General features: G+C 34.1%; 1 protein-coding gene across 5 annotated transcripts in view; it reads right to left on the reverse strand.

Moving 5' to 3' along the window:
- LOC150108709 (endoplasmic reticulum transmembrane helix translocase) overlaps positions 1–24,138 on the reverse strand; it is a 647,746-nt gene that overhangs the window by 223,284 nt on the left and 400,324 nt on the right. For all 5 annotated transcript variants that reach the window (XR_016548145.1, XR_016548143.1, XR_016548146.1 and 2 more), the window contains exons 14-15: positions 16,822–16,947; positions 2,079–2,187 (exon numbers count right to left, since the gene is read on the reverse strand). Coding sequence is in view for 1 of the 5 variants with exons in the window: in XM_090390936.1 (XP_090247062.1) it covers positions 2,079–2,187; positions 16,822–16,947 (235 nt within the window). In the remaining 4 variants the exon portion in view is untranslated. The remainder of the gene's footprint in view (positions 1–2,078; positions 2,188–16,821; positions 16,948–24,138) is intronic.

Below are 24,138 nucleotides of genomic sequence, written 5' to 3' on the forward strand. Positions count from 1 at the left end.
AATTGTTTCATTTTTTCAATTAAATTCCTAAATCTTTGAAGAAATTTGCCCCGACTTAACCACCTGATATCAGTATGCATAAGCAACTCAGAAGGTTCATCCTTATCACTTTCTTCCATTTGCAACTTAAAAAGGCGCCTTTGCAGAGTTTTTGCCTGAATTGAATTGGAAATCTTGAAAGCTATGTTCATAATTTCTTTCATATTTAAAACTTTAGCACACAGCACTTGTTGATGTATAATACAATGATACCGCAAGAAATTAGGAAAATCTTCATCATGCCTACATAGTGTGATAAAACTGTAGCGATGACCTGTTAAAGCTGGTGCACCGTCTGTGGTAATTGACACTAGTTTATAAAGAGGCAGTTGAATGGTCTTGCTGTAACTCTTAAAACTGATAAATATATCTTCACCCCAAGTTACTATCATTCCCTTTAACGGAATGATAGTAAGTAATTCTTCTTTAATAGAAAAGTCTTTAAAAAACCATTCTAATAAAAATAATCATTTGGGCAATGTCAACTGCATCAGTAGATTCATCCAACTGAAGTGAAAAGGCCTGACAATCCATAATATCCTGCATTAGTTGCTCTTTTAGATCCCAATTTATTTCTTCTACTCATTTTGCAACTGTATTTTGTTGATAGCAGCAACTATTTCTAATTTATTTTCAAAATTACAAAATAACGATTCAGCTGCTGCGAGAAATGCCTTTTTAAAAATTGCACCATCACTGAAGGGTTTCTTATGTTTGGCAAGAATATGGCTCACTCTTAACGATGTAGTTGTTGCTGTCTCTGAGTTCAATATTATTTTAATGAAACATAACTGCTGTGATGACAAACTTTTCTTCAATTCTTGAATTTTGACTTTTCGTAAATCACTGTTACGTGGATATGCCGTTTCATAGCTGCTGTGCACCAATTTAAAGTGTCGTTCCAAGTTCCCTTCTTTCGGCAGAGAAACACTTCCATTGCAAATCAAACAACAACATTTGTCTTTGATCATAATAAAAAAATAATCATGTTCCCACTCTTGATGATAGTGATATGTCTTTGCTTTTTTCGTAGTAGTCATGATGGTACAATTTTAAATTATATTAAAACACTTTAAACTTCAAATTTTAAAGTTGTAGCAGAGCACTAGCACAAAACAAACAACCGAGTTTATAATACTGCTATCATTTATACATCGAGCTTCATGTGTTATGTTTGTACAGTGCATCAAAGCGAACAAAAACCCAAAGTGGGTGTGTCTATGAGGGCACATACATTTCCAAGTACACTCTACAACAGAAGTCTCATAGCGGGAATTTTAAATATTTTTAACTAATATTTGTAATTTTCTATTGAAATTTTTGAAATAAAATTCAATTTAATATAATTGAATTATAAACTGGAATTATTGTACAAAAAATATTTATTTTAAGTTTTTAATTAACATAAATTTTAAATAGACCCATAATATACATTATTATTTGATAAATAGGTTAACATTATTTATTTGCTTTATCATATTCGGACTCATCTATATATTATTTTGAAAACTGAGAAAATAAATTTGAGATTGACCCCAAAGCATTATGTGATCTACCCATAGATTGCGATCGGCATTATTGGCACCCCTGGTATACATATAATATCAACTCTGTAGAATGTTAGTTATGAGAACATACTGAGGACATAGAGACTGCACAGTTTAGTGGATAGATTGAATATCACAGTTAAGTGATATTAAACTACTGAGAGGTTGTAACAGGATTGACTGGGGAGATCTTTCATATGGTAGAAAAAGGAGCAAGAACAAAGGGCAATTGTAAGTAAGAAGTTGCCTTTTTTCTTTTTTGTCACAGATGGTGGATGGACCATTGAATGCATTGCTCGATAGTGGGGGGGGGGGGGGGGGGGCATAAATGACAAATGAATTTAAGGAATGGTATAACAGACTGCGTTATCTAAGATGGGTTTCCCACAATAAGTTTTGTGACTACATGGAGGTCCTGAATAATATGCATATTAGTTAAACACATTTACAATGGATAAATAAGTAAGCATGACAGTTTATGCATATACTTACAATGGATATTTGGAGGAGTGAGAACAACGGTGATTTCTCTTTTAGTAAAATGCAATTCTCTAGCAACATGGCAAGCTGTTAGTGGTGCATCCCCTGTAATCATAACAACCTATATAAAAAAAAAAAATATTAGTATATCTTTGCAAAAGAGAGATTTCCTAATACTTGTAAAAGTGGAAATCTCCCTCTCTGAATATATATATATATACACAGTACACTCTCTCACACACACACACACACACACACACACACACACACACTAGGGGGCTAAACCCCCCCTCTAGTGTATATATATACAATCATGTAATTGATTATACATATTATATTGATATTACAATCATGTAACTTTTTCATATTGTACTAACTTCCTATCAATAATTCCTCCAAATTAATCTGTTATCTGTCAAGACCATAACATTATCAGATCTTCTTACTGTATCAATCAACCTAGATTATAGTCTTCCTCTGTGTCTCTTCCCTGCAATCCTGGCAAAAATGCTTTTTTCCCTAACCTTTCCTCTTGCATTCTGTTAAAGCAATCATACTTCAGATTAGTTCTGCTAACACATTTTTGCAAGATAACAATGTCGAGTTCTTTCCAAATATCTGCATTTTTAATACTACAATGCCATCTTTTTCACCCCTTAATCTTTCTCAGAACTCTCATTTCTGTACTCTCCAGTCTTTGATCAAATGTTTTATTTTAAACATAGCCCTCAGATCTATAAGTTAAAATTAGTGTAAACAGTGCTTTGTATACAGCTAATTTAATGTTTTTACTAATTTCTCTCTTATGCCATAAAAATTATTTAGTTCACTTCGTACCATAATAGCTTTGATAATTCTGCTATTTCGGTACTTAATTTGTCCTCTTCAGTTATGCCTAAATACCTGAAATGTGTTCTTTGTCCTATAAGTTTTTCATTTAGAATGCAGTCAATAATTTCAGTGTTCCTGCCTATTTTGTCTTTTTTATTGCTGATTTTCATAACAAATTTATCACAATAGTTATTCAATTTAGACAGGGAATCTTGCAGACTTGTACTGGATTTATATAGAAATATGACATAAAAGCAAAATTTAACGTCTTAAATTTTGATATCAAATTTATTACCAGTTTCCTTCATAAGTGAAGATAAAGCAGAATCTTGTCTCACACCTCATTTAACATCAAACCATCTTCCTGTACCTCCTTCAATTCTAACTGTCAACTAATAATCCAAATATAGACTAAGTATTGCTTGATATAACGTTCCATTGTCGCTATATAACTGTAGCATTTTGAACAACTTTTCTCTTGGTCACCTTATCCCAACCCTCTTCCTGATCTACAAAATTTAAATACAGATCATTGCTAAACCGAACTTGACAAGAAATTATGTTCTTGTTTAATTCTTTAAACAAGAAATTATATTTAAATGTTACAAGTATCCTAATTGTGAAGCATCTTCATGGTTAGGCTACTTGTATAAAGAGGCTAATGACTTCACATTATCCCATAATGCAATCCTATTATACCTTAGCATCTTATAAAGCTTAGCAATATGGGAATGGTCACCACCAGTTTAAATCTTTGTTGTGGTCTCTCAGCAGGAGTTGCACCCAGAAGAGATACCAAGGTTGAAGCCCTGCAGAAATCATAATCACATAAGTCTTATATACAAGTAGTGAAAAGTTGTATCTCCTTATTATTAAAATACTCTGAATCAGAGATAAATGATGAACGTTTTATCACTTGGTTATATGTGAAATTAAACTTTAAGTCATGATGATACTTCATATGCAAACTTTGTTTGCTTATGCTTGGATAACACATTAAACAAGAATATAATTTTGTCAAGTTTAATGTAACTTATTCATGGTTATATAATTAAGTGAAGAATTATGTTTTTTTTAATCTGTCTTCACTATGCAATTTTGCCGAAGTACCTAATATTTGGCCAAGGCATAATTAATTTAAATTTTAAACATTTGAATCTTTAGAATAAAAAATACATTCATTAAAAATGTTTATCAGTTTTTAATGAGTGCTTCTTCCTCCTTTTTTCCTCCTCACAACATTTGTTTATAAAATTTAATTCAGTATGTTTCAGCTGAATATTTGGTGCTTTGACCAAATCCTGGTTTGGCACATCCCTATTCATAACCAAGGTTTGCCTCCAACTGTATAGCATGATGAAGTCTTGACCATGGAAGTAGCATGGGGTAAATGTGGAAGTACAAACTTGGTGATTACAACAAACTGAGATCACAGCTGCATATTTTAAGGGAAGGATGTCTGTAGAGTATGGGAAACAATCAAGGGATATTTAATGAAAGCACTATTACATTGCTTATTACTATGAAGAGGAAGGGAAATCAGTATATGTTAAGTGGATGAATACCATTATTACACAGGAGTGAAAAATAAATAAATAAAAATTAACGATTCTTGTAGATAAGCATATATGTTGGTTATACATAGCTTTTAATTTTTCAGGAAATGACAACGTATACTAGAATGTTAATTTAAAAACTTTAATCAATACCTTCCTATATTTCAGCAATGTTACATTGCCATTATCAGGGATCACAAAAAAAAAATGATATGTACCTGCAGGCACTATCACTGGGCAAATGAGGCTGAATAAGATTAACAGAAGTTGGGTCTAGAGTCCTAAATGGTGTCCCCCTAGTGGGCTAAATTGGGTTGCCGTTCTTAAAAGGTATGCTTCTCAAATTTGAGTGAAATTTCATGCACCCAAATTTGTTGAGATTTGGAAAGTTCATGCTTAAATATAGGAAGGTATTGATTAAAGGTTTTTAATTAATATTCTAGTATACATTATCATTTCTCAAAAAATTAAAAGCTAAAAATTAATAAATAAAATAAAATGCTGTGGAGTGTACATATTAAAAAAAAAGTAATCAAGAAACTAATCAGCATTCCACACCACAGACATGAAGGACAATAGTAAAGCGATGAAAGCAAAATCAGATGAGAGAAAATTAGCTGAGAAGGCCAAAGGGAATTCCAAAAAGTTCATTCTATTGCTACTTAGAGAGAAAAGAGAAAAAGAAAGACTGATTATGGAAATATAACTCAAATGAATGTTGATGGTACAGAAGCAGAAGCAGTTGAATTACCAAGTGATCACTTTGCATATGTGCATGTGTCGTTCAGGTAGAGATAATACAACAGTGACTGATGCAACAAGGATTGATATGAGAATAAAGCAAAATAACTGGTAGCAGTATTTAGGATATTACTCGTAAAAAAAATCTCAATGTGAAAACAACCATGGCACTAGATGAGATATCAACCTGTGATTTAATGAGAGTGCAAGGGAAATGGTAGGACCTCTAAATAGGCAGTTTATTTGCTATCTCTGTCTTGGAGAGGCCTTCATGTAATGAGGATGACTTTGCCCTCTTTCTATCAACAGACTAATGAATACCCCACTCTGCCAGAGGTAAAAAGAAAGAGACAAAGTTAATCTCGTTACATAAAGGTGGCTTCAACACAGAAGGTAGCAAATTATAGGCCAATTAGTATTTCAGGCACACTGGTTAAAGCAGTAGAAAACTAGGTTAGGGATAGAATCAAGAATACAGTAAACTGTCATTTATCTCACCTTCAAAACAACTCTTCAATTAACTGACCATAGCATGTCAAATAACTTCTGGTATACCAAGAAGCACTAGTGTAGTTGTACTTCAATTATCCAACCCTTCAATCATCACAGCAACAAATTGCCTTCCTGATATGATCAGATATCTATAGGGTACTATAGATATCTGATCATATCAGGAATATGATAACTAATAATTAAGGAATTGACAGTGTACACTAGAAATATAAATTAAATAAACTTTAATATATACTTTCCGATATTTCGGCAAATGTCACGTTGCCATCTTCTTGGGAACTTAATACAAAGACGTGCACACAAGTATTACATAACAGCAAATGAGAACCGAAGCTAAGAAGCTAACGTTTTCCAAAAGTCCTGATGGTGCCCCTGGCAGGCTATATTGGTAGTTCTTGGCCTTTGGGCTGAAGTTCTTCTGATAAATGTTTCCCAAATTTGGGGCAGTCTCATGCATCCAAATTTCTTGAGGTTTGGCATGTTCCTAAGGGCTGGGGCTGATTCCATGAATAGTCTTTCATATTTGAACTTGCTGCAGTTTATTACTGTGGCTTTCTTCCATCTTATTCTGTGGGGAGTATCCAGAGCGTGGTCTGCAAGCCCAGAGTGGCTATACTGGTGAAATCAGATGTAATCCATGTGTTCTGAGATTCTGATATTTGCTGTCCTGCCTGTTTGGCCAAAGTAGGACAATTTACAGCTGCAAGGGACCTGGTATACACCAGGTTGGTCTAGGGTAAGTGGTTGGTCTTTAGTGGAGCGGATAAGGGATGCCAATTTTCTGTGTGGTCTGTAACAAGTGGTCAAGTCATGTTTTTTTAAGATTTTGTTGATTTTTCCCGAGGTGTCTCGGATGTAGGGAATGGTGATGGATTTAGAGTAATCTTTTTTGTGAAAGGGGGGGAGGTGGGTTGTGGATAACTGGTTTAAGTATTTTTTGGATTCTTTTTTTTTTGGGGGGGGGGGGGGGGGGGAGGGTAGCCATTGGCTGAGAAAGTGTCACGGATGTGATTCAGTTCAGTGGTTAGGGCTTGATCATTTGAACAGATTATTTTTGCCCTGTTGAATAGTGTCTTAATAACTCCATATTGTTGTGAGGGGAGGGTGATGGGATTGTTGGTGAATGTATCTGCCTGTATGGGTGGGTTTTCTATAAACTGAGTAAACCAAGGTTCCATCAGGTTGGCGGGTGACTAGTGTGTCTAGGAAGGGGAGGTTATTGTTTTCTTCTTTTTGGATGAACTTGATTCTAGGGTGTTGGTTGTTTAAATGTGTTAGGAAGGAGAGGAGTGAATCCAGGCCATGCCAAATAGCGAACACATCATCAACGTAGTGAAGCCATATGGTAGGTTTTTGTGGGGCTGAGTTTAAGGATTCCTCTTCAAAAGTCTCCATAAAGAAGTTGGCCAAGGGTGGGGAAAGTGGTGAACCCATGGCTGTCCCCTCTATCTGTTTATAGAATTTTTCCTGCCAAACAAAATAGCCTGAGTTCATTGTAAACTGAAACAGAGCTGAGATATCAATTAAATATATGGACTTTCCATATATTTAATTAGATATATGGAACCCTACTACATAAGCTGGAGCAAATGAGGATTAACATGAAGTGGTGATCAGAGACTACTATTCAAGTACAGAGATGACATATTGTGTTGCTAGGCTCTGTGCTTCAACCTCTCCTGTTTAATTTATACATTAATAATACTGGGAATGATTTAAGGGAAAATATCCAGTTGTTTGTTGATGATGCTAAATTGGAGAGAGTAATTAATAAAGGTGATGCAGTGATCATGAAGGATAACCTAAACAGAAATGGTATCTTGTGCAAAAGGATAATGACTTGATAAAACAACAGGCTGTGGATTGAATATCACTGTGCAGACTTCTGTGGAGTAAGGACATACTAAAAATCATGACCCAACAGGTCATTTCCATAATAAGATCAATAATTTGATAAAAGATATGCTGAACTTACCTGAACATACCAAAAAATATCTCATCTCAAGACATCCTCCCTGGTACCAAGAATTTATGAAGTCCCAAAAGTACACAAGCAGGGCTTGCTACTGAGACAAACTGTTGCTGCAAGACATTCACCAACTTCATTGCTATCCAAATATCTAATAACACCGTTAAGCCCCCACATCAGCAAAACAACCTCTTTTGTCAGTAACACAACACACTTCATAGAAAGAACCAAAGACATCACAATACAATCTACTTGCAAGCTTTTATATCATTAATCTGGTCACTGATGTACCAAAAACAGAACCCTTCCTACTATAGGGCCTATTTCCACAGGACACTATAAGTCTCCTTAAATACTGCATTCTTCTTCTTTTCAGCCATTTTCTGTCCACTGCTGGATGAAGGCCTCCTCCAGTTCTTTCCACCTTTCTCTGTTCTTGGCAATGGTTGACCAATTTTCCCCAACAAACTTTGACAATTCATCACTCCACCTTCTTTTAGGACGTCCTCGGCCTCGTTTTCCTTCTTTAGGAATCCAGTTCATTAATATGGTGGTCCATCGATCATCTTCTCTTCTGGATAGATGTCCAGCCCATTTCCATTTTAGTCGTTCATGGTGAAGAATGATGTCAGTGATGCTATTCTGGCTTCTTATCCAGGTGTTTCGCTTCTTATCTTTTAATGTAACGCCTAGCATCAACCTCTCCATTTTTCTTTGAGTTGTTAATTTATTTGCCAGTGCTTTTGTTAGCACCCAAGTTTCACAACCATATGAGATGACTGGAAGTATACACTGGTTAAATGTCTTCCTTTTTAAACAGAGTGAGACATCATTGTTTTGAAAAATGCTTTTCAGTTTTCTGAATGCACTCCAGGCAAGTTGAACTCTATTTATTTTCTTTTGGAGTCCACAGTTTAGATCAATGAGATGACCTAAGTATGTATATGAAGAGACTCTTTCCAAGAAATTGTTTTCTATTATTATGTTTTTTGATGTTACAAAATGATTAAACATGATTTTAGTTTTTTTATCTTTAGACCAACTTTTCTGCTTTCATGGTATAGGTCTTCTATCATTATATTAGGGTCTTCTTTAGTATTTGCAAAAATTATATCATCTGCATATCTTAGGTGTGTTAAGTTTCTGTTATTAATTTTTATACCAAGGTTAGTCCAGTTTATATTATATTCTTGAAGGACTGCTGTAAAGATTTTGGGTGATAGAGAGTCTCCTTGTCGGACATCTTTTTCAATTGATATTTTATTGCTACTCTTGTGAAGTTGGATTGTTGCTGTTGCAGTGAGGTATATTGTCTGGAGGGAGCCATATATTCTCCACGAACTCCCTGATTCTGGAGTGCTTTGATTATGGCATTAGTTTTGATGGAATCAAATGCTTTTTCATAATCAATGAATGCTAAACAGAGAGGCAATTAGTTTTCTTCTGCTTTTTCTATTATTTGTTTTACTGCCTGAATATGATCAATTGTATTAAAGCCTTTACAGAATCCTGATGATTCTACTGGATGATTTGAGTCTAGAAGAGGTGTTAACCTGTTTGTTATTACTTTTGTGAGAATTTTGTACAGATTAGAGAGAATACTAATTGGTCTATAGTTCTTTACTTTTTCTTTGTCCCCTTTTTTAAATAACAGTATCAGAGTAGCATTTTTCCAGTTTTCTGGTATCTTCCCTTCTTCTAGGCATAGATTTAGTAAGTTTGTGACATGGTGAATTATATTGTTTCCTTCCCATTTAATTCTATGTGAATTAGGTCTTCACCAGGACATTTTCCATTTTTCGTGTGTTTTAATGCTTGTTTAATTTCATCTGAAGTGAATGGGGGGGGGGATGAATTCCAGATGCGATGGAGAAGAGTTATTTATATTTGATTTATCTGTTGAAGGATCGCTATAGAGTTCTTTATAAAATTCTTCTAGCCTGCTTAGGATTTGTTCTTGGTTCCTTATTGTAGTTTCCATTCTTATTTTTTATTGCGGTTATTTGACTTTTGCCAACTGACAAATGTTTTCTTAGTATTTTCATATTTTTATTGTTTTCAATTGTTTCTTTTATTTTTTTTTTTAGTGTTATAAGATCTTATTTCATTTCTCATCTTTTTCCTTATTGTTTTGCATAGTTCAGCATATCCTATTTTAGAAATTAAGTTTTTTTCTTGTTTCATATTTCGTTTCTTTTTTAGTAGTTGTAAGGTTTCCTCTGAAACTTTATGGTCTTTTTGTTGTTTGTTGTTTTTGAATTCATTGGCTGCTGAGATTATTACTTCTGTTGATTTTTGCTGATTTTATTTGTCTTCCTCAAATATATTTATTAAGTCTAGTTTTTGATTGAGTTTTTCTTCGTAATCCTTATTCTTGTTTTCAATATGTTTTAAATCAAAACTTCTTGATTTTTTGTTGTTTAGCCATTTTATTCTTTCCAATTTGGGGTTTATTTTAATTTTGGCTCTAACCAGTCTGTGGTCACTTCCTGTTTTTACTTGATTTAGTACTGAATATCTTGAACTATTTCTTTATGATTACACACTATATAATCTATTTCATTTTTTATTTCTCCATTTGGACTTCTCCATGTCTATTTTCTTTTGAGGGCTTTCTTAAAAAATGTATTCATAATATAAAGCTTGTTACTGATAGAGAATTCTGTAAGAGCCATTCCTGAGTTGCTGCTTGTACCATATATGTATGGTCCTATTGTATCTATTTGGTGAATAGGATGAACTACTTTGGCATTAAAATTGCCTATTAATATAGTAAAGTTTTGATTGCTATTTCTTTTTTATCTAAAGTGTGCTGCAGTAAGTCATAAAATGCTTCTATCTCTTCATCATTATGGGATGAGGTGGAAGCACATGTTTGGATGATCCTGATTTTAAGTTTAGAGTTTATTTTAAGTGTAATTTCAATTATTCGTTCATCTGTATAATTAAATTCTTCTATAAGACATGTAATTGTTTTCTTACTTAGAAATCCCACTCCATATTGTCCTTTAGTTTTCCCCATAATAGTATAAGTAGTCTCCATTTTTTAGTTTTATTAAATGTTCATCCTGCCTGCAAACTTCACTTAAACCTATGATGTCCCATTTAATATGTTTTAGTTCTTGCTGGAAGATGGTAAGGTCTTCCTCTTCTTCAAGCATTCGACAATTAAATGTTTCTATATAGAGGAAAAGAGGATTGTATTGATTACTGTTATGTTTATGAGTTCTTTGAGCTATTCCAGTATTGCTTATTATTTGGGAAAGCTCCCTCACTGCATCATTCTCTGGTCTCCATAAATGGTTTTAATCAGAGTAGTCATATAATTGGGGAAATTTAATCACATCGAATGATTCTGGCCAAGGGCTATACGGCCTTTCTTTGTTCTTCTTGGCATTGTAATGGAGGGGTTGTGGCCTAATGTTCCACGCTGGTCACATAACGTCTTGGGAGATGCATTTTATAGCTTTCTACCAGCTCTTTGCTTAGTATCAACTTTGCCATGGCTCATTTAATAGCACTTTATTCAAATTCCAAGAAGAATATTTTGAGCAGAAGAAAAGAAGGATTAGCAATGGGTGCTTACCGTTCTCCCTTGTTAGCAAATTTGTTAATGGAGTGCTTTGAAAAGAACTAGTACTACTAGGGAACATGACCAAAAGCTTGGCTCAGATGTCAATGATGTAGTATTCCTCTATTCTTCATTTTTTACTTCTTTTATTTCTATTATTTATCTTCTATTTGTTCAAACTACGTTCTTACTCAAATGTTCTACTTTTAACTAAGCATATACACATTTAACACTTATTGCAGTCTCCGAGTTTCTATTTGGCTCAATCATTATCATTAACTAGCACACGTGGTTTAAACAATAAGGGCTTGCCGTAAGGGGGGGGGGAGGAAAGCACCAATTTGTTTATCTTCAGCTAGAGTTAATTTTCTTTCGAATGCAGGGAAATTTATTTTATACTGCACCACCCTGTGTTCTAGACAATTAGACTGGGTAACATCAAGAAATTATTCCCCAGCTTGGCATACTATAATAATAATGTAAACACTTGCTTAATTCTCTCAATTCACTTATTCAATTATACTTTACTATTCATTTCAGTCGTAGCCCATATTACTTTAAATATCTACCCTCCTTGGTTCACATTTGAATGAGCGGCGCAATGGAAAGAAATCAGGCAATTCCATGGTTTAAATTAACAAAGAACATTTAATTAGTCAAGTTCAAATATTACACAATAAAGAATTATTTCTAGCATACTTTGACTACACAAATAATTGAGAATTCTCAGTTTAATTACATTATACCTCCCACTGTACACAAGGGATTAATTTAAAACAATTAATTCATTTTTAAAACACACACTCCTTCACATATTTCTTTCCTTAAAGGACCTCATATTAATCAAAACTAAATATATCATTTCTAATGTCTCACATAGCCTTCAATTTTCACTTAAAAGTCTAATTCCTATAGATAATTTCTAAAGTTCTTTCACTTATAAAGCTTCAACTTAGATAGTTCTTTCTGCAAGAAACACAAATTCTTCAGGCACAATTATTCAAAATTAACAAATGTCTCTCTTACCTGGGACTTGGTCATACTTGGCCTTTCTCACATGCTTCTTGATGGCACTTTCTTTTGTCTGGTTCTCTTTAGGTGTCATCAAATCGATTTGGCATCGATCTTGGGGATGGCCCATCTCTTGAGGGAGCTACAGAGTTGATTTGCCACTCATTGGTCACTCAGCTCGGCATGGTTAGAGGCTCACTGATACGACCTTTGCTGGGTCAGGAACACATCTACACTTGGCTACATGATGACCATTGGTTCTCCACGGCTGCTTCCACAAGGCCTCCCAACCTTCGAGTGACTTCCTATGTCTCCGATCACGACATGATGAGACTACCAAATGAGAGATATCTAAGAGAGAGCATTTAAGTCGCTGCAACCATTTTTATATTCCCCACTTTCTTCATTCTTTCTACGTCGTGGCAGCTTACTTCTTTGCAACAACTAGCGCCAATATGTACTCTGGCGTCAAGTTTCCGACAACTCTGCAGTTTCAGCCTGATTTAATATCATGCAGCTCGTACTATTTTGAATAATTCGACTGTTTGCATTGTACCTTGTAAAAAAATGTTGTTCCAGCCACTGATGATAGTTTGTTAGTTTCAAACTGAAATATTTTGTAGTATATTTAATAAATATTATTTCTTATGTTTACATGTACCATATTTGCCAGCGTATAAGATGCACTTTTTTTCTTTGAAAATAGGTCTGAAAAACAGGGTGCATTTTATACACCAATACTCAGTTTTTTATTACTTTCATTTCTGGAAATTTTCTCTGTTCCGAGTTATGCGATTTCTTTCTTGCTTCCTTGCGGTGTTTGAAGAGCACTCCAGTTACATTAGTTATGTATTCCAGTTACTGGAATACATTCTAGTATTCCAGTTATGGACAGATAACATTTGGTCTAGGCGCTCTGGCGGACTGTTGAAGAAGCCTGCCCTGCTAGTATGGGATCAGTTTCGTTCTCACAGAACAGATGTTAAAAATAAATTCAAGGAATTGAAAACTTAATTAGTTCCAAGAGGTCTAACTCCTGGAATTAGATGATTTATGAGGGAGAAGTGGAACACTGCATCCAGAAGACTGCTGGATGAAGTCTTCAGATTTTGAGGTTATGCCATCAGGAAGAGGCCTAGCATTTCGATAGTTTGTGAGTGGGTCAAAGCTTCATGGGATGCTGTGAAAAATGAGACAGTGGTTAAATCATTCAAGAAGTGTGGCATTAGTAATGCACTGCATGGCACAGAGGACAATTTGTGGTATGAGGACTCAGATTCTGATTTAGAAGGGGTTTCAAGTGTCTCTTCATTTAGCTCTGGAGATGAATTTCTGGGTTTTGATGAAGAAGATTAAAAGGTGGGTACTCTTTCCTAGTTAGATTAGGTATTTATTGAAAGTAGACCTTATTACTTTGTATTTGAAATACTGTAAATTCATTATAATATTCAGCAATAAAGTTTTTTTTCCTAAAAATGTGTACAAAAAAGGGATGCATCTTATAGGCTTGTGCGTCTTATATGCCGGCAAATACAGTAAATAGTATGTGTATTACATAGATGGAACTGGACCACAAGAAATTTTATGAGGCTAACTATTTAGAGGTAATGGTGGACAGAGAGTTGAAATTCAAAGGAAATATCACATAAGTGGTAAAAATAGCTCAAAGAATCACTCAGCTGTTAAGAAATTCACTGAAAAGTAGGGATAAGAACAATATTGTCCCTCTGGTATAAGGCTCTGACAGAACCATGTGGATTATTATGCAGAGATTTTGCTGCCTGGGTTTTTTGGGAATGTGGAAGTGGTGGTGAAGAGAATTCAGAAGTTAGTGACCAAAATGGACTTGTTTTTGGAGTACTTTCTATGAGGATAGGCTTGTGAGTTACAAAAGTTAGTTGATTTATAGAAAAGAGAGGGTATAATAGAAAAACAGAAAAAATATCATGAAAAAACAGAAACATAAAAAGGGGATTATAGAGCAGATGCTGAAAAAATTTTACAATACATGGCTAGATAGGAGGGAAACAAGGGGCCATCTCTCAAACTGTGCAAGAGTGTGATTAGCAAAAGGTATAAGGACTAGCTTTATTGAACAGAGATGACAAGTGAATGTTTGTGGGATGTCAAGTTTAAGGAGGGAAATGATACACATTATGTCAATAATGGTTAGTGTGGACCTTCCATGATGAGTGCTCACTCTCACTCAATGCAGATGCCTGTATTTTAAATTTTAAACAGCATTTTAAATGGAATGAAGAAGATATTTTCTAGTTTATTTCATGATCTTCTATGAAAACATGCTAGTCCTGCCATCACAGCTGATTAGCATCGCTGATGTTCTCTTTGGTACATATTTTGGTGGACTGGCTTATTTTTTGCACGTAGGTTTTCTAATAGTTTCATTTGTATACATGTGTATATTTTTCAAAAAGTACATGTTATTTATCTAGAGGTCTTAATAATGACTAGTTTCTGGCTATAAGATGACATTTATGGCATATTCTCTAATTTTACAAGATTTGAAGTCACACAAGCATATGGGATTATAACAGCTTCTTTGCATGAATACGGACTTGACACAGGGTGCTCTTCAAACAATATCTTTTTTTTTTTCCCCGTAACCATTTAGTATATAGTTGTAAAAGGTGATTTAGTTGTGCTTGTTAATTTCCATTCAGTAATAGGATTAATGTTTTGATCACTACAGGCTTTATATTATTTATTTATTATTATTTTTTAAATAGGATGAAGATTGGAAGTATCATGCAAATAACATCTGGTGTGCATTGGGTCAATATATGCTGGAATATTTTCCAGCTCGCACCTCCAGAAAGAAACTGTGCCATAAATATAATGCAAAAGTGGAAGTTAGCAATTTTTCCGACCTATACATCCAAATATGGTAATCAGTAATATTTTCCAAGTTCTGTAATAAACTTGATTTTTAGATCATGGTGATTTAAGTATGAAACAAAATTTGTCACACTTATTATAACATAGTGGGGTCATAAAAACAGTGACAAATATGACACCAAACTGCTAGTCAGTGTGGCTTATCACTAACTCTTCAAACTGCTGCATATACAGAAATACTACTGGTAGTGGTAGTAACATGGGGAACTCACTGCTACTAACATTATACAGAAATACTACTGGTAGTGGTAGTAACATGGGGAATTCAATGCTATAACATTAATAAAGAAGATAGTCACATCAAGGCTGGCTGAAATGTTATGTGATGTTATTTTGATATTTTTACATTTTACTGGTGAAATCCAAAAAACATCTTATAAAAATGAAGTGTTGCCACACAAAGAGTGATAGAAAATATTAAAATATATTCTACGAGAATATATGAAAATATGAGAAACTATGAGAATATATTATACTTTCCTAATCTGGCTTATAGGTATGGAAACTCTGGACAAATTTTGTCTAGTACCTGAATCAATGACTTCCAAAAATCAAATTTATCACATAACTTGAAAAGATGAAATTAATAAGCTAGTACAACTGCAAACCTTGTTTCCAAAATACGATAAGATGATGTAAAAATCACCTTTATGCCATCCATGAAATTCTACTCATTAGTTAGAACTTCTTCAAATTAATGTCTTATTAGCAGTTTCAAATTAGCAGAATCTCAGACTAATTCTGAGATTCTGCTAATTTTTTTTTTTTTTTTTTTAACTAAACAGAAAAAACTGATTGTTTTCCAGAAACCAGTACTACCCACACTATCAGTGATGTCAACCATCATTGTGTTAAGAGAATGTGACTTATAAGAGGCAGCCGTAAAAGTCCATTTCCTGCATTCCATTCAGAAGAGATCATTGTATATAATGACTCTGTAGATTCTTTGAATCTACAGAGTCATTATATCAGATTGTACCTTGAATTGGAATTAAAAGATCAAATTACACAACATTTGGAAGATCTTAATGAAATATTGCATATCTGAAGTATGAAGCTATCAAAAAACCTTATTTTTGCACATTGCAATGACCAAATAATGAGGCTCATACAAGTGAACTGTCATCATGAAGGTTTAAAAACAGGGTCACACAGAAAGAAAATTAAAGTATATTTGTATGCTGAATGGTTCTTAGTGTTTTTCTGCATGCAGCCTCCACTGTGCCTGCTTTAGAAGACAAAAAACAAGAGCTTATCCCATCAGACCTAACATATAATAGTAGGATGTGAAAGAAAATTGCTGTCTGAAAAATAAGTAATGAAATAGTGAATATAATAAATTAATACAGCATGGGGAAAGTCCCTTTACTGCATTTATGTATTATAAATTCCATCATAATTAGCACAGAAGTACAGTTTTCTTCTTCATCATTCTGCAATTACTAATATGCAAATCGAAACTTTGTGTACCATGCAGTTTTTGCTTTTAAAAATGGTTGCAGTCAAAACAAGAAGTAATCCTTCAAGCATTCTTCAATTACTGCAAGCTTAAAAAAGATGTAAAAATATCAAGTGAAAAAATCACTTAAACTGAAAAATCAATTTTAAATATAGTTCTACAATGTTTATTTAATTTAAAGCACTCACATGGTGACTGGCAAGCTGAATCTCCTTAATAACAGCCTTAGAGTCAGATTTCAAAGGACAGGATATCACAACAAATCCTCCAAATTTTAGGTCACACTCAAGATATTCACGCGTTAATTCCCTCACCTGAAAATTTCATGTGTAAACTATATTTATAAAAAAAAAATTTCTGAACACATACGTACAGTTAAACAAATTTCAACAAAGAAAATTTGGTCACGTATCATTACGGTTTAAATAATTAACATGAAATATTTAAAAGTGAATTCAGAAAGTACAGGGTGGCTGATAAGTCACAAAGGTGTGTGAAATAAGTGGCTTTTCATAACTAATAAAAAAAATCTCTAGTTCAGTATTTCATTATAACAAAAAAAAAAAAAAAGAATAAAAATAGTTAATAAAAAAGTTATTAAAAGTTTAAATCCCTTCATGACTTATGGGCTAAAGTGTATAAGATGCCAAAAAAAATTAAAGCATCTTAATCAACATAATTTTTTTTGCAATCAATATATTTATAATATATTCAGATGAATATATTCATTACTAACAGTTAAAATAAAATAGTATTTAACTGTCAATAATGTGAAACTCAAAATATGAAAACCTTCTCATAAATATACACAGAATTAGACAATGTTATAATTCTTTTATTTAGTGATATATAATATTATTTAATGATATTGGCTGTCTGATAGGTATCAGAGATTTGTGTATGGTGGGGTAATATCAAAGAAGCAGAAGGTTACAGGTGAGGTTCCACAAGGATTGGCACTGGGAGCTGTATTGTTCAACATTTATATTAATGACATTGTCAATGGATTGCAAGGGGGATATTCAGTTGTTTTTGGATGATGAAGCTGAAAGGGTTATCAGTAATAGTGCAGATGTGGCAGCCCTGCCAGAGGATTTGAATAAACTAAACAGATGGGCAAATGAATGGGGGATATTGGCTTAATGCAGCAAAATGTAAAGTTTTGAGGTTTGGGATCCATCGATGGGAGGCTGCATACTCGATTGGAAGAGCTGTACTGGAGGAAGTAGGGGAGACAAGAGATCTAGGGGTGATAATTGATAGAAAACTGAAATTCAGGAAAAATATTGTAAAGGTGATGAAGGTATCCCAGAGGACTGCTGCAATACTGAGAAGGACGCTGACCTGCAGAGATAAAAGAATTATCATTCCGTTGTATAAGACCCTGATCAGACCACACTTGGACTATTGTTTTCAAATTTGGTCTCCAGGATTTGAAGGGGATAAATTAACTTAGAAAGGGTACAGAGGCGGGTAGCAAAGATTGGTTGCAGGACTGTATAATATCAGTTATGAGGATCAGCTGAGGGAGCATGGACTACAGAGTTTAGTGGATAGAAGGAGAGGTGATATGATCAAGACTTTTAAACTGTTGAGAGGCAGTTACAGGGTGGGGAGTTCTTTCACTTGGTGGAACAGCAGGAAGGAGTGATGGCAAGAGGCCATCCCTGGAAGTTATGAAAGGAAGCTGTGAGCAAGAGAGTGAGGAGTGATTTCTTTGCATGGAGGGTAGTTGAACCATGGAATGCATTGTCTGAGAAAGTGGTTAGAGCAAGAATGGTCAATGAGTTCAAGAAGTGGTATGATAGACTGTGTTTCCTAAGAAGGACTTCCCATGATGAGTCTCTTGACTCCATGGAGGCCTGAATAATAATAATAATAATTTAATGGTTGACTATTACATTGCTCACTGGAGCTTTAGCAGACCATGTAAAATATGGCCTATTTCATTTATGTTTTAAATTTATAAGAATTAATTTTACAATGTTTTTTCATCAAGTACTTTTTATAAGACCACACTGATAAAAAAAAAAAAATAATAATAAATAAATAAATAAAGAACATTTAAAAGGAGTATAGCAATTTGGATGTTAATATAAAATTTCTTTGTAATATAATATTTAGTAAAAAAAAAAAAAAACTGTGGTATTAATAATAAATAATGTATTTATCCAAATATTTCATTAGCTTTAATGCCAAACATATTCAGAGCATTAACAGAAAGGCTTCCAAAAGTTAATTAACATTAACTTTTGGAAACAATTAAATGAAAATACAATATGCGTGATTATGGATGCAACTGGAATAGGTGATATCATAATAATATGAATAAATATAAATATTGAATTTAAAAATAAAAATAAACTGAGGAAAATAAATGAAGAAAATAATAAGAAAAATGTCACTAGTGTCACAATGAAATATTATGGTTTTTTGAATGTACTGAGAAAATAGTTTTAATCTTATACTGGTTCGTTATATTTCATAGAAATGCTTTCAGATTTTTCTTCTTTTCAACTTGGATCAAGTGCACTGCTGGATGGACATCTCTACCAGTTTTCTCCATTCTGTTATATTTTCAGCTTTTCTCATTCACTGCATTCTAGCAATTCCAACAATTTCATCTTGCCATCTCTTTTTCAGTCATCCTTTGCCTAATACTCCCTAAATAAACTGAATAACTGCTGTAATAAGTTCTGTGTGAAAATCAGCAAGAAAAAGACAACAAAAATTAGGAGAAACATCAAAAAGATCAACAGAATCATGAATGGCAAGCAAAACAAATTAGCTATTTAGTCAAAATTTTAGCAAAGATGGCAAATTAAATATGTAGACAAAAGTATATGCAAAAATGGTATGGAAGAAAGCCAAACAAATTTATTTGGAATAAGAGAGAAATTAGTCAAAACACCAAATCAGCTATACAAGACAGTGTTCAAAACAACTTTAGTTTATAGATCAGAGAGCTGGGTTAGAAATAAAACATTTGATCAAAGACTGGAGACCACAAATATGAGAGTTCTGAAAAATTAGGGGAGTGAACGGATGGCATTAATGGCACTATCAGATTAAAAACTGAACAAAAAGAATGATAATGTTAGCATTCAGGAATATGCACGCAGAGCTAACCTCAGGTAGTCACTAAAAACACACGTACTAACCACAGTAATGACTATTTAATTCATAAATATTTCATCCCAAGTATATTGGGACATCATCAGTACAGTAGTTCAAACAATACTAGGAATAACATACAGTTAGGGTACATGATTACAATGGAATCTCAATATATGTGCAGTAACGTGTTATAGAAGTAAATTAAATATAACTGAAAAAAAAAAAGTGCTGAAGCCCTACTACTCTGACCAAATTTAAACCACAATGATGTTCTTACTATTCCTAAAGTATCGGAAATTGTCATACAAAATTGTGTAAAATAATTTATATATATATATATATATATATATTTTTTTTTTATTTATTTTTTTTTTTCCAGTTATATTTAATTTACTTCTATAACACGTTACTGCATGCATATTGAGATTCCATTATAATCATGCACCCTAACTGTATGTTATTCCTAGTATTGTTTGAACTACTGTACTGATGATGTCCCAAGATACTTGGGATGAAATATTTACGAATTAAATAGTCATCACTGTGGCTAGTATGTGTGTTTTTAGTGATGAATTCACCACAGGTTTCATTATATTAAAACCTCAGGTAGTATTAGTCACTTGAACAGGATGGAGAGGAAAGGTTAGTAATACAGTGTTTTTGCTAGGAGGACAGGAAAATTCCCTGAGAAAGATAAGATCTAGGTGGAATGATGCAGTAAGAAGTCTTGGAAGACCAAAATAATTTTTTAGTGTTCTAAGGCTCTGAACTGATAATACTGGAGTTCTTACAGATAATAAATTAACTTGGGCAAAATTTGTTGATATGAAGTTAATAATGATGTCAACTTGTCATATAGTACTATCATAATATTCTGTACACTCTCTGAGGGTACATCTCATAAATTTGATGACAAACAGTAAATTACACTTGGCAAGAAATTATTAGGAGAAAGATATAGAAAGTTTCTTCCCTCTCCCCATTTGGTTGCAAAGTAAATTATAATTGACAAGAAATTGCATTCTTGTTTAAATCCTTTATTATCCAAGTCCAAGCATACAAAGTTTGCAAGTGAAGTACGAGGGTGGTCTGAAAAGTTCTCAGCCTAACAATGAAAAAATTAATCTATATAATTTCAAAATTACTTTTATTTTTCAACATAATCTCCCTTAAGACTAATACATTTGTTCGAGCGATGCTCCAGCACCATTATCTTGTCCCTGTAGTGGGACAGGATAATAGTGCTGGAGCATCACAGTAAGATCTGCAAAATACCTCTCTACAGCTGCAATAACTTCTTGATTTGAAGAAAAATGCTGATCAGTAATGAAGAGTTTTAGTTTTGGGAAGCGAGAGAAGTCAGAGGGAGCCAAATCTAGGGAATAGGGTGGATGTTCCAACAATTCATAGTACAGAACCCTTAATTTTCCCATTGCCAAAACACCTTTGTGGGCAGGTGCATTCTCCTGATGAAAGATGATTTTTTCCCTGCAAACCAGGTCTTTTCTCATGCATTTTTTCATCTAGTGTGGTTAAAAGATCAGAATAATATTCCCGAGTTATTGTTTTACCCTTTTCAAGATAATTCATAAACAAAATGGTTTTAGCATCCCAAAACACCAATGCCATGACCTTTCCTGCTGATGGATCCGATTTTGTCTTCTTTGGCACTGAACCACTGGCTTCTGTCCACTGTTTTGACTGCTGTTTGGATTCTGATGCGTAATGGTGAATCCAAGTCTCATCCATAGTAATAAATCGATGCACAAAATCAGTTTTATTCCTGTTAAAACACTCCAAGTACTGTTCAGAGATTTTCATGCGAGTGTGTTTTTGATCAGCACGGCACCCATCTTGCACAAAGCTTTTTCATTTGCAATTCTTCATGCAAAATATATCCTACACATTCTTTTGAAATTCCTAGTCAAAGAATATTATAGATAATTTTGTTAATATCAAAACTAGGAAATTTAAATTTTAATTAATAAAATGTTTTCAAGAACAAATATGTAATTTAATTTCTTTCTTGTAAATTCTTTCCACATGATCATGACAAAAAAATAAAAATAAATAAATAAATTGCCATTTGTTTGGGGGCACCCATTTCAGCTTTGCAGGCAGGCGATGTCCAGCCTAGCGCCGGCCCTGCTAAGGCAACCAATGTTAATTCAACAGCCTCTATATACAAGTAGCCCAGTTATGAAGATACTTCACATGCAAATCTTGCTTGCTTACACCTGGATAAAGGGATTGTGCAAGAATATAATTTCTTGTCAAGTATAGTTCGGTTTGTAACCAATGGAAAAACTTGAATCAAACTTGTACGTGTACATACACATACAAACAAACAAAATTAATGAAACCGGTTGGTGTGAAAGGTTTATTTGTAAACCTATAGGTTTACAAATAAACGTTTCGTGGGCAGGATCCACATAAAAACATTAAAATTATAAAAAAAAATAATAATAATAATAATAATAATAAAAAAACTTCAGCAATGAACTGAAGTTTTTTATTTTTTATTTTTTTTGGGGAGGGGGGTTATTGCTAACAAAACCCTGTTTTGCTATAAGCAATGGAATGCCCAATAGATTACATAAGCTGTTCCAAATAAAAGGATGCAGGAGGACAGCTGCAGGATGCATGTTCTATTGTTTCCAATTTGTAACAGACATCTAAAAGGCAAGCATACGCAATTCTTCAAGCAAGATCTCTAGTGTTAGGATATCCTTGGAACTTCAATAAGTCATTAAACAGTAATTTCCATGTCAATGACTAACTACAGAAGTTTGTGGCAAAAGATATTAAAGATTTCCACATACAAGATTCTGTTTTTATTAATGGAAAGAATGTCAGCACCAGAATGGTGTAGAAGTCCTAGTTAAGCAGGATGCTGTAGTACTCAGAAACATTCTCTAGATTACAGTTTTAAGTACTATGGCTTTAGAAGAAAAGGAAAGTGGTACAATTTTCGAATTTTCAAATGTTTCAACATTTTTGTATAATTCTTGAAATGGTAATATTGGTTAGGTGGAGAAAGGAATTCTAAGTATGATGAAAGGTTCTCCATTAGGAGTTAGCCTAAAGTAAATGCCTCCAAAATCTCTTCCAAAACCTTAATTTTGTCAGCATTGGCAGTTAGTCCACTGACTTTGCTGAATGTTATTATTATTATTATTATTCAAGGAGTCAAAAGACTCATCGAGGGAGGTCTTTCCTAAGACAAAGTCTGTCAAGACTCATCGAGGGGAGGTCCCCCCCCCCCCCCTGAGAAACACAAAGTCTATCATACCACTCTTTAAACTCACTGACCGTTCTCGCTCCCACCACTCCATCAGGCAATGCATTCCACGGCTCAACCACCCTCCACATAAAGAAACCACTCCTTACCCTCTTGCTCACAGTTTCCTTTCGTAACTTCCAGGGATGGCCTCTTGTCATCACTCCTTCCCACTGTTCAACAAAGCAAAAGAACTCACCAGTGTCAACCCTGTAACTACCTCTCAACAGTTTAAAAGTCTCAATCATATCACCTCTCCTTCTTCTATCCACCAAACTCTGCAGTCCACATTCTCTCAGCCGATCCTCATAACTATCCTTGTGCAGTCCTGAAACCATCTTTGTCATCCGTCTTTGTATCCTTTCCACAGTTAATTTATCCCCTTCAAATCCTGGGGACCAAATCTGAGAACAATAGTCCAAGTGTGATCTGATCAGAGACTTATACAACAGAATGATAACCCTCTTATCTCTGCAGGTCCTCAAAGTGACAAGTACATCATCTGCCCATGATAATACTTTATTTTCCTTCACAGATGAGGGAATTGTCATCCTCACACAGCACATAAGTTGTCAACTTCCTGCAAAAATGGTTCCAGAATGAATGCAAAAAGAGCAAGAGACTAAGAAGACAAAATCTTGCTTGAATCCTTTTTTCAATTTTGATCCAGTTTGATAGGAACCTACTGATTAGGAGGTGGGTGGTTGTATAGCACAGACTCCTTCAAACTCAGATAGCTGCCTTTTGTCCACCTTAATTCGCAGGAGAACGTGGAACAGAAAGAAATGTTGGAAAATGTCAAATGCTTGAATAAGGCCTACCAAGATCACAGCAGAAACAGATTAAATTCCACTACTCAGCCTGGAACTTCATATACCTGTGTGCTTTTGATTATGTATCACATTACTGCTTTGAGGCTGTTGCTGATAATGCGAGAAAAAATCTTGTAGTATGCATCAGATTGAGAACACACCTCCATCTGTTGATTAAGATATGATCCTATTGACTTTTGGAATAAAGAAAGAGTATAGCTAGAAAGGGAAGAATAAAATCCCAGGCATTACAGTAAAGCTCTATCCCTAGACCATCTGCTGTCCTGGGGGATTTT

This window comes from Typopeltis vanoorti, chromosome 3 (genome assembly GCF_054136105.1).
Source record: "Typopeltis vanoorti isolate ZY-2024b chromosome 3, IOZ_Tvanoo_1.0, whole genome shotgun sequence".
Taxonomy (NCBI): Eukaryota; Metazoa; Arthropoda; class Arachnida; order Uropygi; family Thelyphonidae; genus Typopeltis; species Typopeltis vanoorti.